Source organism: Macaca thibetana, chromosome 13, assembly GCF_024542745.1.
Source record: "Macaca thibetana thibetana isolate TM-01 chromosome 13, ASM2454274v1, whole genome shotgun sequence".
Taxonomy (NCBI): Eukaryota; Metazoa; Chordata; class Mammalia; order Primates; family Cercopithecidae; genus Macaca; species Macaca thibetana.
In genome coordinates, this window is record NC_065590.1 from 59,628,972 (window position 1) to 59,644,330 (window position 15,359).

General features: G+C 37.8%; 2 protein-coding genes across 36 annotated transcripts in view; one reads left to right on the top strand and one right to left on the bottom strand.

Annotated features, from left to right (window-relative positions):
- Positions 1 to 15,359, top strand: part of CALM2 (calmodulin 2) — a 1,210,617-nt gene that overhangs the window by 873,394 nt on the left and 321,864 nt on the right. Inside the window, exon 1 of one of the 34 annotated variants that reach the window (XM_050754937.1) lies at positions 8,883 to 8,886. The exons of the other annotated variants lie outside the window; for them this stretch is intronic. The gene's annotated coding sequence lies outside the window, so the exon portion shown is untranslated. Of the gene's footprint in view, positions 1 to 8,882; positions 8,887 to 15,359 lie in introns of those variants that run through there. 34 annotated transcript variants of the gene reach the window in all.
- MSH2 (mutS homolog 2) overlaps positions 1 to 15,359 on the bottom strand; it is a 102,458-nt gene that overhangs the window by 22,374 nt on the left and 64,725 nt on the right. The window contains exons 12-16 of one of the 2 annotated variants that reach the window (XM_050754858.1): positions 13,535 to 13,780; positions 12,353 to 12,557; positions 10,422 to 10,669; positions 8,133 to 8,305; positions 5,492 to 5,937 (exon numbers count right to left, since the gene is read on the bottom strand). In XM_050754858.1, the coding sequence (XP_050610815.1) occupies positions 5,767 to 5,937; positions 8,133 to 8,305; positions 10,422 to 10,669; positions 12,353 to 12,557; positions 13,535 to 13,780 (1,043 nt within the window). In that variant the 3' untranslated portion in view covers positions 5,492 to 5,766. Of the gene's footprint in view, positions 1 to 5,491; positions 5,938 to 8,132; positions 8,306 to 10,421; positions 10,670 to 12,352; positions 12,558 to 13,534; positions 13,781 to 15,359 lie in introns of those variants that run through there. The other variant, XM_050754859.1, reaches the window with a different exon arrangement.

The following is a 15,359-nucleotide window of genomic DNA, read 5'->3' on the forward strand; positions in this document are numbered from 1 at the left end:
AGGAACCTTTGGGGAGCCAAGCACAGTACTTCACACTTTTCAGATACTGACAAAGTATTTAATGTTGCCAAAGTTTTGTGTTTTTTTTTTTTCCCCGCCCAGGCTGGAGTGCAGTGGCGCAATCTTGGCTCACTGCAAGCTCCACCTCCCGGGTTTATGCCATTCTCCTGCCTTAGCCTCCCAAGTAGCTGGGGATACAGGAATCCGCCACCACGCCCGGCTTTCTGTATTTTTAGTAGAGAAGGGTTTTCACCGTGTTAGCCAGGATGATCTCGATCAGACCTTGTGATCCGCCTGCCTCGGCCTCCCAAAGCGCTGGGATTACAGGCGTGAGCCACCAAGCCCGGCCAAATGTTGCCAAATTGTTAATCCACATTGTGATGTTAAAGATTCACCATGGAGTCATTTTCGTGATTGATTTGGCTGAGTCTGATAACGTTTAGCAATGAAACACATTGGAATTGACAATAAATATTAAGTTTTAATCATGTGAAAAAAACGGACAAAATGTATCTTGCTGGATGGACAAGGCATATTAAAATTGCAGGGCAGTGGTTGAATTTTAAAAAGTTGCATTGTCTTAGATTTAATTATACTGAATATGTCATTTACCTATCTATTCATAAAATTATTATTTATAACATTTATTGGACTAATTCTGTCAACAAAATTCCAGGAAATAAAAAATTGTGATAGTGATAGGTTAATTGCTAAAGTTGTGTTTACTGGTTGATTCTGAACACAAAGGAATTCATTGCTGTTGTTTTTTTGTTAGACGTAAGAAATTGCCCACTGACAGAACTTTTTCTTGTTTCTAAATTTAACCATTTAAGTTTCGAATTTTTCTTTCCCTCTTTGAGGTGAACCCAGGGCAGCAAGCAACAGTGTGATCTTCTACTCACCAAGTCCAGAAGTAAGACCAGGGCAGTCCTGTTAAGGCTGCCCAACACCTGCCGTCTCCATATGGTTCACCCCACTGCTGAATTTCCCACATGTCTGGACCAGAGACATGTATGGGCACTTTGGTTTGGACAAACCACACACCAAAGCAAGTGTGTACTGACATACATTGAATTCGAGCACGTTCTGAATGTTGTCTAACACCATGAAATACTGTTCTTCCAGGGAAGTCAAGGAAACAGCTGTAGCAAATGCAAGGCGAGGGCTTCCCACTGTCCTCCTCAGAACAGGAGGCGTTGATGACTCCCAGCAACAAGACATTGTCAACAAGGGATTATTTCCTCTGTGATATCCTAGCACTGCACCATAGAGGTTAGCTTCTGAAGCAGAATAAGAGGAAGTAGTAGATTTATCAATCAAGATAAGTGGTGTGGGTGTGAAGACAGGGCAACATTGGGCAGAACACTATAAAACTGGGCTTCCACTTCGTTTCAGTGTAAAAATACGTGTAACATTCTGGACATTTTCATCATTTTCTCTAGCCGCACCCTATCTCCTTAACCCAAATACACTAAATCCAGAAAGACAATAACAGAGATTTCCTTTGTATATGAAAATTCTCTTTACTCATTTGTTCTTCTCCATAAGCTAATTAACATTGTTTAATTTATTTCAGACCAGGGACTGGTTTTTCCTGACTATTCTGTATACCATTTTAATCAGCAGAATGTAACTAACAAGCTTAAAGAGCCACTCAATACTGAATCAGCAGCTCATACCATATGCTGTGGGTAAAAACATACTTCCCAAAAAAGCTAAATGCAGAAAGACCAAGGATAGAAGATGTATTTAATACTCAAGAAGTCTAACAGGATGTGGAATATTGAGATTTTAAGGGGGAAAAGTTATTCTTTAAATACATCTACCCTAGTCACCGGGCTAGCTTAGTCAATAGAGTATGAGACAAGACTTAAATATATCTACCCTAAAACATCTTTCTTATACCAGTTTTGCTACAACTTTTAACTCCAAAACAGTATTTTAAGGAAAAAAAATCAAATTACAAAAACAACTTCATCTTAGCTGCTTAGTGCTAATTTTTTTAAAGATGCCAAAAATCATGTATTTTCTCAGAAACATGGTTATGTGGTCAACAGATTTCTTAACAGTAGAGTTCTAAATTTTGGATAATATTTATATATTCAGCTTTATTCTGGTATTACCCAAATTCATGTTTGAGTGGGAAAGAAAAACCAAACCACATTATAAATTTAAATTTTAAGAAAAAAACCTTTGACAGGTCAGAAATTAGTTTATATTTTGCTTTACATATACCATTCTAAAAGGAAGGAAACGCTAATTGAAGGCCTGGTTTTACATTAGCATATTCATGTAATAAGCACAGATTAAGTTTTAAACTTCTTAAGCAGATCTATTATGTATCTTCTCATTTTTGAAAACATCTTAGAACACTGTCTGTTTTAGAGAAATGAAAGCAGCCTGATAGACTACATGTTTTCTTGGAATCAAGTCTCCCCCAGTTTCTTGTAGCCCTAACAACTAAAACCATGAGCTGATTTCCATGTTAAACATGCTTCTGTGCAGCAATCTAAAAACATTCTTTCACAACTAACCACAGGATGAAATATTTCATTGGAATTTAAAATTTGCTTTTTGAATTTTATGAAAGCTTTTCATGTATAAGTGACTAGAACGATTTGTAAACCAATAAATATTTCCACATTTAAAATCTTCTTCTGTAAGTCTGCCTTTTTCCTAAGCTTTTGGTAGCCAGAAAAGAAAAACTGATGTAACCCACTCTAAATTAACAACAACGAGGAAAAAGAACTTGGTAAACTGAGTATGTGAAAGGATTCATTGGCCATACATTTGTTCTCATACCAAACTTTAACTGAATTAAAAGAAAAAATTGCAGTTAACTATAAAGCAAGCACCTGCAAAACCACTACTCAGGTTAAAAACCAGAACTGTGGCCCTCCAGAAACCCTAAAGTGCCCCCACCCCATCAGCACCCCATTTCCCTAAAGACAATCACTCTCCTGATTGACACAATCACTTTTTCTTTATAGTTGCCATCCCAAAGACTGCATCCCTAAACAATACCACCTATTCTTAAATTTCACATAAATGAGAAAAAACTACCATTTTTGTATCATTTCTTTTACTAAAAGTTTTAAGATTCCATCTATGTTATTTTGTCTAGCTGTAGTTCATTTTCACTGCTGAGTTGTTTCCAGTGTGGGGGTATTAGGAACATTCCTGTATACATCTCGCAGCACAATGGGCAAAAGCATCTCTAGAGTATGCAGCTAAGAGCAGAACTGCTGGGTCGCATGCATCTTTTCAATTTCACCCGATAATCTGAACACCCCTAGCAGTGTTATTCCACATCCTCACCAACAGCTGGAACTGCTACACTTGAAATGCTTGTCACTATGGTGGTGGGAGGTGGGGAGGTTGGAGGTGGCCTGGCATGGTTTTCATTTTCATTTTTCTGACTGATTAAAGACCTTCTCATGTTTATGGACCACTTAGATTTCCTCTTGGGTGAAGTGTCTGAATTTTTTTAAATAGCTTTATTAAAAAATAATTCCTACACAATTCATCTGTTTAATGTGTACAATTCAACGGTTTGTAGTATATTCACAGACATGTATAAACATCACCAATTTTAGAACTTCCATCTCACAAAGAAACATCGTATCCTTTAGCTTTCACCCCACCTACCCCCTATTCCCTGGCACCAACCCTGAACAACTGCTACTTTGTCTCTACTGCTGTCTCTATTCTGAACTTTCACATGAATGAAATCTTACGTGTAGACTCTTGTAACCAGCTTCTTTCATTTAGCACAATGTTTTCAAGGTTTATCTAAGCTGTACCATGTAGCAGTACTTCATTCCTTTAATTATTCCCAATAATAGACTCCGTTGTATGGATAGACCGCGTTTTGTTTATGCATTCATCTGCTGATGGACATTCAGGTTGTTTCCACCTTTTGGCTATTATGAATAATCCTGCTATAAACATTTGTGTACAAGTTTTGTGGGGACATATGTTTTGATTCCACTTGGATATACGTTGGAGTGGAATTGTCTGAGGAACTGCCAGACTGTTTTCCAAAGCAGCTGCACCATTTTACATTCCCACCAACAGTGCATGAGAGTTTCAATTTCTCCACTTCCTTGCCAGTACTTACCATCTGACTTTTTGATTTTAACTATCGTAATCAGTGTGAAGTTGTAGCTCATTGTGGTTTCAACTTGCATTTCCCTGATCTGCATCTTTTCATGTGCTTACTGTCCATTTGCATATCTTCCGTGGAAAAATATTCAGATTCTTTTTGTTAATGAGATTCTTAAGTGACCCCTTTTCTTAGTGTTTTTATAGGAGTTCTTTATTCCAGGTATTAAAAAAAAGAAGAAAAGAAAGGCAGTCTTGCTATATTGCCCAGGCTGGACTTGAACTGCTGGGCTCAAGTGATCCTCCTGCCTCAGCCTCCTGGGACTATAAGCATGGGACACCATGCCCAGCTCTTTGATATTTTATATGGTACCAGTATGTTCTTCCATTATGAATCATGTCTTTTCACTTGTGGTGCCTTTTAATAGAAGTTGTTAATTTCAATTAGCTAAATAAGTCAAACTTTATGGATGGTGTTTTTCTGTGACTTAAATTCTTCCCAAAGTCAAGGACATAAAAATATTTTCCTACGTTATCTTCTGAAGAACTATAAAACACTAAAACCTTGATACTGTTACCTTGTACATTTGGTCTAAAAATCACTGAAGGTGATTTTTTTTGGTTTTGTTTTGTTTGAGACACAGTATCGCTGTATTGCCCAGGATGGTGTGCAGTGGAATGATCACAGCTCATTGCAACCTCAACCTCTCCCAGCTCAGGTGATCCTCCCACCACAGCTGTCTAGAGTGGCTGGGACTACAGGCACGCACCACTATGCCTGGCTAATTTTTGCATTTTCTTGTAGAGATGGGGTTTTGTCATGTTGTCCAGGATGGTCTTGATCTCCTAAGCTCAAGTGATTGCCTGCCTTGGCCTCCCAGAGTGGAGGTGATTTTTATATATGACATGAATTAGGGGTCCAATTTCATTTCTTCCTATATGGATACACCACCAGTCCACTGCATTTATTAAAAGGACTGTCCTTTTTCCCTCACATTGCGTAGGATTAGCTGCTAATTCTTAACCCCTTCATCTCTTTATTGTAAAACAGAAGAAGTAGACTAAATCAGGGTTCTCAACCTGAAAGGTTTTGTTAAAATGCAGATTTCTAAGTCTTATCATAGACCAGGGATGGGAGAATGGCAGACGGGATGGAGGCTCACTGTAGGACTCTGGATGTATAATAAGCTCCTTAGCTAATGCGTATGCAGCCAACCTGGCTCCTGCCAACAGATGGACACTCTGGGGGAGTCACTGGCAAAGATCTCCATGGAGCCCTCCAGTTTAAGATCTTTTACAAGGTCTCTGGACTATTTGTTTCTTCCAACATATTTGGGAACAAATGTGTATAGAAGTCACACTGCAAAGAACTACAATGCATCTCAAATTCCACAAACTACATGATTTTATTTATAAAATTCAGCACATCACTTATTATTGCCTATGTCAATTGCAAACAGTCCTCAGTTACAGCTCTCATTTTTCAAAATAAAGATCTTTGAAAATGTCCTCAGAGACAAATATTACTAAATATCTTATTAAGTTGATAGCCCATGGGCACTGACAGTTAACACTATGGAAAAAGAATTAATATAAAACAATATAAAAGTATCACAGACAATTAGCTTATCAATATTACCTTCATTCCATTACTGGGATTTTTCACGTAGTAACTTTTATTCGTGAAATGATTTCATTTACAAAGCTATTATTCTTTGCTATTACTTCAGCTTTTAGCTGTTTTAACTTTATTGTGATGTTTTCTTCTGACATTTCAGTAAAGGGTATTTGTTTCACCTTGGACAGGAACTCCTGAATAATTTTTTCACCTTGCTGAAAAACATGTGAATGTCCCATTAGTAATTAAAATATCTTTTCTAAAAGTCTTGTTAGACCGTGACAAATTGTTTCATTTCCATCTAAACACATCACCCATTTTTAGAAATTTTTTTTATTTTTCATATTTTTAGAGACAAGGGTCTCACTATGTTGCCTAGGCTGGTCTCAAACTCCCCCCACATTAGCCCACCCAATATTTGAAGAACATATTTATTATTTATGTGTGCACTGTCTAGTTCCCAAATTCCTCCACCTTTATAACTGATAAACTTTAATCCTCTATGAAAAAAAGAATTCAAGGTTTACAAAGAATACTGGAAGGCAAAAACTGTCACTGAAAAGTTAACACATACAGAAGATGTTTCTTTTTTATTTTATTACCAAGTTATTGCTGCTTCAGAGAGCATGAATATTACTTGCTATGTGACTCTTGGGCAAATTCCTTAACACACATTCCTCATTCACAAAATGGGAATAATGTTACCAACCTCACAGGGCTCAAAATACATTATAATTAATGTTATCAAAAGTACACAACGTCTATTTTAATTGGAAACAAGGGATTACATAAGAGTCTGCCTAATGCTGGATCACTGAAAGCTATGATTTCAACACATTAAAGTGCAAATACAAAGACCACTTCATATTTGGGATGGCAGCCTGCCATACCTAAAATTATTAACGAATTATATTTCTCCTGCTTGTATAGGTACAGCAGATAAAACTATACTTTTTTTGCCGGGCGCGGTGGCTCAAGCCTGTAATCCCAGCACTTTGGGAGGCCGAGGCGGGTGGATCACGAGGTCAGGAGATCGAGACTATCCTGGCTAACATGGTGAAACCCCATCTCTACTAAAAATACAAAAAACTAGCCGGGCGTGGTGGCGGCGCCTGTAGTCCCAGCTACTTGAGAGGCTGAGGCGGGAGAATGGCGTGAACCCGGGAGGCGGAGTTTGCAGTGAGCCGAGATCACGCCACTGCACTCCAGCCTGGGAGACACAGCGAGACTCCGTCTCAAAAAAAAAAAAAAAAAAACTATACTTTTCAGGCTCAAAAACCATACACATCATCTATTATTATTGTAGCAACTATCTATCCTTCACATAAGAACAATAAGAAATTCACAGGTAAAAGCTAAAAACATAACAAGTAAAAAGTTGTCACAATGTATACTGCAGTAAATGTTTCCAGGACCAGGCAGTGAAATAAGATTCTTTTATTTTTATAATTGAAGAGAACTAGTAATCCTCTAATTTAAAAAAAAAAAAAAAAAAGGGCTGGGCGTGGTGGCTCACACCTGTAATCCCAGCACTTTGGGAAGCTGAGGCAGGCGGATCACGAAGTCAGGAGATTGAGACCATCCTGGCTAACACAGTGAAACCTCGTCTCTACTAAAAAACACAAAATATTAGCCGGGCATGGTGGTGGGCTCCTGTAGTCCCAGCTACTCGGGAGGCTGAGGCAGGAGAATGGCGCGAACCCGAGAGGCAGAGCTTGCAGTGAGCCAAGATCACGCCACTGCACTCCAGCTTGGGCAACAGAGAGAGACTCCATCACAAAGAAAATAAAGTAATTAATTTAAAAATTAGGCATATGTTTGGGTCTTTCTGTGTGAACACCCAAATATGACCCATACTCAAAGAAAAGCCACCATAAAATCTACTTCTCCCATGAGAACTGAAACATCCCATCCATAATGGTTTCTTTGAATAAATATTTGTCATGTGCCACTTTATTCTCTGTGTCACATTCGTTATTCTTATCTCCCCAACTAAATTCTAAACAAATAGAGGGCAGGAATTATGAATCATGCTTTCTTATTTGTCCTTTTCTTACCTAATATGTAATTTAATAACTGAACTTGATATATTCGTTTATGAACAAAGATGTACCTAGCTATAGTCTATAATAACTAATTTTAGTGAAAAGACTAATTTTAAGCCTATTCCTTTACTATATTCCTTTATTCCTACTTTGGTACTTGAAATCGAATCTTGATCATGCAGATGTATATACTGCAGAAATCAAAATGACACAGAAATGGATTCTTTGCCATCAAACAAATTGATTAAAAAATAAGCACTAGAAACACAGAGGGGGAAAAAAAACACCAAAAAACCTTCATCTTAGTGTCCTGTTTATGTAATAATACAGAAGCTAAGTTAAACTATGAAAACAAACTGACAAACCTCTCTTTCCAGATAGCACTTCTTTGCTGCTGGTTCCATATCATATCCTTGTGATTCTCCAATATACTGAAACTCTTCGAGTTCCAGGGCTTTCTGTTTAGCACACTCTATTACATGCTTAGGGAAATTAGCAAGCTCTGCAACATGAATCCCAAAACTTTGATCACAGACACCTATAAGAAATTTGGGGAAGCGTGAGGAGACAGCATGAGAAGAGACAGCAATTTATGTAAATGGAATTTATCCTTCTCACCTTGTCATTAGAAAACTTAATTTTGGATTACTTCAAATACATTAGCCAAATGTATCAGAGTAACAGTTAAAGGAATTTTGATTAAGTCTCAAAAGAAAAGTGATTATGACTTGGCACACAGTGCTGTATTTTATCCTTGACAAACGTAGAAAAAATAAAAATAGGAGATGAAAAAGCTCAACAGATAAACCTTAAAGGCTTAGATAAATATCTAAAGAAAAATTAATCAAGCCAATATCTCTGAGGCTTTCTCATTTCATGGGAAGGGAAGGGAGGGGAGGAGAGGAGAGGGGGAGGGGAAAGGGAGGGAGAAGGGAAGAGGGAAGGAAAGGGGAAGTGAAGGAGAAAGGAAAGGGAAAGGGAAGGGGCAAGAGGAGGGAAGGGAAGGGGAAAGGAAAGGGATGGGGGAAGGGAAGGGATGGGGCAAGGGAAGGGGGGAAGGGAAGGGAAGAGGGAAGAAGGAAGGGAGAAAGGGAGAAGGGGGAAAGGGGGAAAGGGGGGAAGAGAGAAGGGGAGGGAGAAAGAAAGACATGTAAAAGTGTCACTAATTTGGAGTAGCATTTAATTAAAAATATTGATTTATTATTTGCAGGAAATAGTTAAAACTGAGTCAAGACTTTTTAAGCATTTAATCAAATGATGATTGCAAAGTTATTATAGAGCTGTTTTTGCCACAATTATTTATCAACTGTAAAAAATTTTTTGGCTTTGTCATGTATCTCATGCATTCTAGAACTGGACACTTTGCACAACTAAAGGAAGCAAACAAAAATAAAGTAGAAGCAAATGTTTGTTAAACATCCACAGTGAAGGAGGAAGTTTTTCTATCTTCACACTTCATCTGGCCTTTTAAAAAACATTCTGAACACATTTCCATAGCTTACAAAACACAAGCAATGATTTAAAAGCAAATTTCATGCTAACTGCCAGATCTACTAAAAGTTCCTGAATTCTACAGCAATAATAATAATGACGCAAATACAGTAACTCAAAAGGATTCCCAATGAAGTATAAATAACAAAAGATAAAGAACCAAGATTATCTCACTCATGTGTAACCAACTGATGCAGAAAAACGTGTTCGTGGAAAATCAGAGCGCCATCTGAAAAAGTTATTCTGGTGACTAATGAAATCAATCCTTATAGTATGATTTTTAAAACCTTTGAAAGTCTTATATTATGTTAATCTCATCAATACAGGGATCTGACTAGACCCCAAGCCCACGAATAACAATCTTTCCTGAAAGGATGAAATAACAATAGTAAGTCACTCTGCATGTGATAACTACTATTTCAAGATTTCTGGAACCCCCAGTTTTAAATGAACCTGTTTTTATAACACTCTTGAGCATAAAATAAGCTAATTATAATGAAGATTTTGTTAAACAATAACAGCTAGAACTTTGGAACTTGAAAGCATATTGTTTGTTATCCTAATTCAACAAGAAAACATACTGAAATGGGAGGTGGCAGAAAATCCCTCCATGGTGATGTTCAAGAGTATAGATAATTCTGGCCGGGCGCGGTGGCTCGCGCCTGTAATCCCAGCACTTTGGGAGGCCAAGAGGAGAGGATAGCCTGATGTTGGGAGTTCGAGACCAGCCTGGCCTGCATGGTGAAACCCCGTCTCTACTAAAAATACAAAAATTAGCCAGGCATGGTGGCAGGCGCCTGTAATCCCAGCTACTCGGGAAGCTGAGGCAGGAGAATCGCTTGAACCCGGGAGGCGGAGGTTGCAGTGAGCAGAGAATCGTACTCCAGCCTGGGCAACAGACCTAGATTCTGTCTCAAAAAAACAAAAACAAAAACAAAAACAGATAATTCTTTCTGTGAATGCTTTAGAATGAGTGGTCCTACTACGAGATACAGAAATATGTACATGTTCCTGTCCCCAGACTGTGAATTAAGGGGTAAATGGGTTCTATAAAAACATTAACAATTTACACTAACTTAGAATAAGGCAATTACTGATTATTTCAAGGGTAGTAAGTTTCACATTACCAAGTTCTGAATTTAGAGTACTCCAATAGTACATACCTTTCTTCACCTGATAAAGCATAGTTAAGGTCTCTTCAGTGGTGAGTGCTGTGACATGTAGATTATTAACGGTTGGTATCTGATTGGCCAAGGCAGTAAGCTCATGAAAATGGGTTGCAAACATGCAAAAAGCACCAATCTTTGTTGCAATGTATTCTGATATAGCCCATGCTAACCCAAATCCATCGTAGGTGGAAGTTCCTCTTCCCAATTCATCTATGATTATTAAGGAATCTTTGGTTGCCGACCTGAAGCACATAATTACATGAAATTTCCCATCACATAAAATGTGGTAACATACACATACAAAAACAAAATTAAGACAACACATTGGGAAGGATATGCCACAAACATAGTAGATTAATTATCTTAATATATAAACAAAGTCAATAAAAAGCACTAAAACTTCAACAGAAAAATGGGCATGGGCCAGGCATGGTGGCTCACGTCTATAATCCCAGCACTTTGGAAGGCCAAGGTGGGAGGATCACTTGAGCCCAGACCAGCTTGAGCAACATAGTGAGACCTTGCCTCTAAAAAAAAAAAAAAATTAAAAACTAGTCAGGTATGGTAGCACACACCTGTGTATGTGGGGGAGGGAGGGTGGGAGGAAGGGGAAGGCAGGAAGGCAGGAAGGAAGGAAGGAGAAAAGGAAAAAAAGGGCATGAACATGAATAAACAATGGATGAAAGGGAAAACAGATTTTGAATAAATATTGTTTTACATTGTCAAGCACACTAGTAGTAATCAAAGGAATTCCAAATAAGGCAGCTATCATTCATTTCGTGCCAATCAAATCGGCCGAGATTAAAAAAATAAAAATAAAACTGAATGAAGATGAGACCAGGGTGTGGTGACATAGATACTTGCATACACTTTTGGTGGTTATGTAAATTGTGTGCCTGCCACAGTCCTACTAATACCAGCTATTACCATTCTTCTCTCATTTTTAACCAAATATATGTAAGGGGGTGAAACTTACATACATTTGCTACTTTTTCATGTGCTCGTGTGCTCATTGGCAATTTAATTCTTTTTCTGTGAGTTGCCAGCTAACATGTTCTGTTTATTTCTTTAATCTTTTAATTCATGAATATTAACCTGTTGCTTAATTACTACACAAACATTTGTATTGCTTTTATAATTCTTCACAAACAACAGAACCTCAAAGAAGTTAAATCAACACATAATTTACTAGGCACCTACTATATTCAATGTACTTTAGAAGACACTAAGAAACAAGGAGGATCACAGTGGTTCATGCCTGTAATCCCAGCACTTCGGGAAGCCAAGGCAGGAAGATCACCTGAGCCCAGGAGTTCGAGACCAGCCTGGGCAACAGAGTAAGACTCTGTCTCTCTAAAAAACTTTAAAAAAAAGAAACCAAGAAATACAAGGTATAGTCCCTACCTTCAAGGAAGCTCCTAAAAAGTGAAATAAAGACAAAACATTTCAGTAATGTCTAAAATAAAAATGTGGTTTAAGTTACAGGCATCTCAAAGAGGAGTTCAGAGAAAAACACCCATGACCTTAGGGTCGTATGATGAGAAAAATCACTACAGAAGTAGCATTTCCATCATCAGGGACTTAAAAATTAGAAAGAAGTTGGATAAAGGGCAAGAAAGACCATTCCAGGAAGTGTGAACAGTGCAAGTGAAAACATGGTAGTGGAGATTTATAAGGTGAGCTAGTACCAGTAGCTTATAAATTGTCTACTTAAAGAGACAACTTTAAAAATCAAAGTTTTCCATAGCTATCATCAATCACTCTTTTAAGATAATACAAAGTATATAAAGTCCACAGGAAAACAACTATTAAACTAAGACAAACATTCTCAGATGTTTTTACATGAGAATCTGCAAATATACCTCTCCTTCTCACAGGACAGAGACATACATTTCTATCTTCAAGGGACTAGGAGATGCACTTACCTGAGAATAGAAGCAGTTTCCAACATTTCAGCCATGAATGTGGAGACTCCTTTCAACTGACTGTCACCAGCCCCTACCCGGGCCAAGATGCAGTCCACAATGGACACTTCTGCAGACTCACATGGCACAAAACACCCAATTTGGGCCATGAGTACTATCACCCCAGTTTGTCGAATATATGTAGATTTACCTCCCATATTGGGGCCTACAAAACAAATTATATCAGAAATCAAGATTTTAAATTTCTTTCTGCTACTAATAAATGGATGTTAGTCCTAAGCTGTACAATGATGACTAATCATGTAGGTTTACACTGACGTGGCATACAAAAGCAGAACCACAGGCTGCCCAAAGATGTGGACAGAGTTACTGCCCATATTACCCCCAAAAGCAATGCTATTATTTCTTCAGACAAACTGATACTGGGCCTTTCATCAAGAGAAGCCATGAAAAATATACCTGTAATTTGACTCTGGCCTAGAAAGACCATATACACATTTCCCATGGCTCACAAGGCTGCCTGTGGGATAATTTATTGATTTCCAGAAAAGTAGTGCAGGCCTAACTGATTAACTCAAAACCGTTACTCATTAGTAAATGAGGTTACTAGTGAGTGTATCAGTATGGTCAAATCTTTCGAACCACTTAAAACCCACACAAAAACCTGAAAACAGGATCCTTCTTTTGAAAAACAGGCGATTTATTTGTTGGGGTTATATTATATGAACAACTTGAAAATCCACTTGGGGAAAGAAAATACAATCAACCGTTTCCCAAATATATTTGCCCCAAAACTCCTACTTCCTTTTTTGTTTTCTAGATCTAGTTAAGATCTCTCAAACATCTCAGCGGAGACATGATACATGAGTCTATATGCAAGGAGGACTGGCTCAAAGGTAAGCTTTGAGTGTGAAGGGATGTTTGTTTCTAAATGTTCTGAACCTGTGGAACAAGTTTCAAGGAATACATTATTCTCTCATAAGCTTTTATCTCACCTTCTAAATCTTTCCTCTAATCCAAATGTGAATAGATTACTAACTGGTGAGAATAATATGTTCTCTTTCTCATGTTAAGAACTGGGAATTTTCTCCATCAATTTTAAATATATTTCTACTCCAAGATAAAAAACAAACAAACAAAAAACATGTTACCCCCACAAAGGCCAAAAACCAGGTTTTTTACCAGTAATGATGTGGAACATCTGTTTATCTTTTTCAAAGTATATATCATTAGGAATAAACGTGATTTCATCTTGAACTTCAACACAAGCATGCCTGGATGCTTTTAATATAATTCTTCCTTGTCCTTTCTCCAAAATGGCTGGTCGTACATATGGAACAGGTGCTCCATTTGACACATGAGCAAAGCTGACAACAGCATCTAGCTGAGCTAATACATCATTGAGTGTTTGCATTGGTTCTACATAGCCTGTATAAAAATAAAAACAGAAAATGTACACAGGAATACTGAATAATAAACAGATACAAGCTGTAAGAATACATTTAATCCCCCCATTTGGGAATTCAAAACCCATTTCCTAACTTATACTTTTTTAAAAAAATTAACAAAATTAGCCTTAACAAAATTTGAAAGGAACCCACCTAAAACTCAACATAGGGTTAAAATGTGTGCTACATCCTTCCCCATTGTGAATAGCTATCAAAAACAGAGTACTGGCTGGGTTGAGGGCTCACACCTATCATCCCAGCACTTTGGAAGGCCGAGGCGGGCAGATCGCATGAGACTAGGGATCACATGAGGCCAGGAATTCAAGACCAGCCTGGCTAACATGGCAAAACCCCATCTCTACCAAAAATACAAAAATTAGCCAGGTATGGTAGTGCATATCTGTAATCCCAGATACTCAGGAGGCTGAGGCACCAGAATTGCATGAACCCAGGAGGTGGAAGTTGCAATAAGCTGAGATTGCACCACAGCACTCCAGCCTGGGCAACTCTGTCTCAAAAACAAACAAAAACACACAAAAAACAAAAGTAGAGTACCTTCCCTTATCATTAAAATATAAAACTATACAGCTGTTTATAAAGAAATGTGTAGAGCTTTAAAAAAGAAAACTAACAAGGAGACACTTTGATAATATATTGATTAGGTTAAGAGAAACGGTGCAGTGGTATCTAAGACATTCTCTCAATTTTAAGACACACCTTTTTCTATATTTTAAGTATCTGAGAAACCAGAATGGCACCTCAAAATCATCATAAGACACATGTAAGCAAAAAGGTAGCATGTTGAAATGTGACCATCAAGGCCTGGTATATTGTACAAACTGACCGTAAAACAGTTAGTTTGGCTTTCTTTAGTATCACATGCAGAGAATGTCAGCATAAATTTAAATCTCTAATTGTCACATAAAACATTTCCAAGATTCTACTGTTCTAGAGTATTAAAACTAAACGCTATTAATAGGTACATTAAAAAAATCTCTGACACATGCTAGACAAAAAACATGAAGAAAATTAACAATGCTTTAACTTTTCTGAAAAGATTCTAAATGTTAACAGGTTGGAGGGGCTGGTACATGACCCACATGTCATTCAGACTATCATACAGCTATCAATCACGTCAAAAGTTTCACAGAACATTCAAGATAAAAGTGTTTAATTCTAGGAAAACCAAAAATTATTAGTTTAATCAAGGGGCTGGAAATTTAACTCATTTTTTATTCCCTTGTTCCCCGTAACAGCGATCAAATGTTTTCAAAATAAAAATCAACTTAACAATGGGGCCAAGCAGACATAATTATCTTCCTCTGTTTCAGTATATCTTTTTTTTTTTTTTTGGAGACAGAGTCTTGCTCTTGCTCTGTCGCCCAGGCTGGAGTGCAATGGTGTGATCTCGGCTCAGTGCAATCTCCGCCTCCTGGGTTCAAACGATTCTCCTGCCTCAGCCTCCCGAGTAGTTGGGATTACAGGCACCTGCCGCCACACCCAGCTAATTTTTGTACTTTTATAGAGACAGGGTTTCACCATGCTGCTTAGGCCCGTCT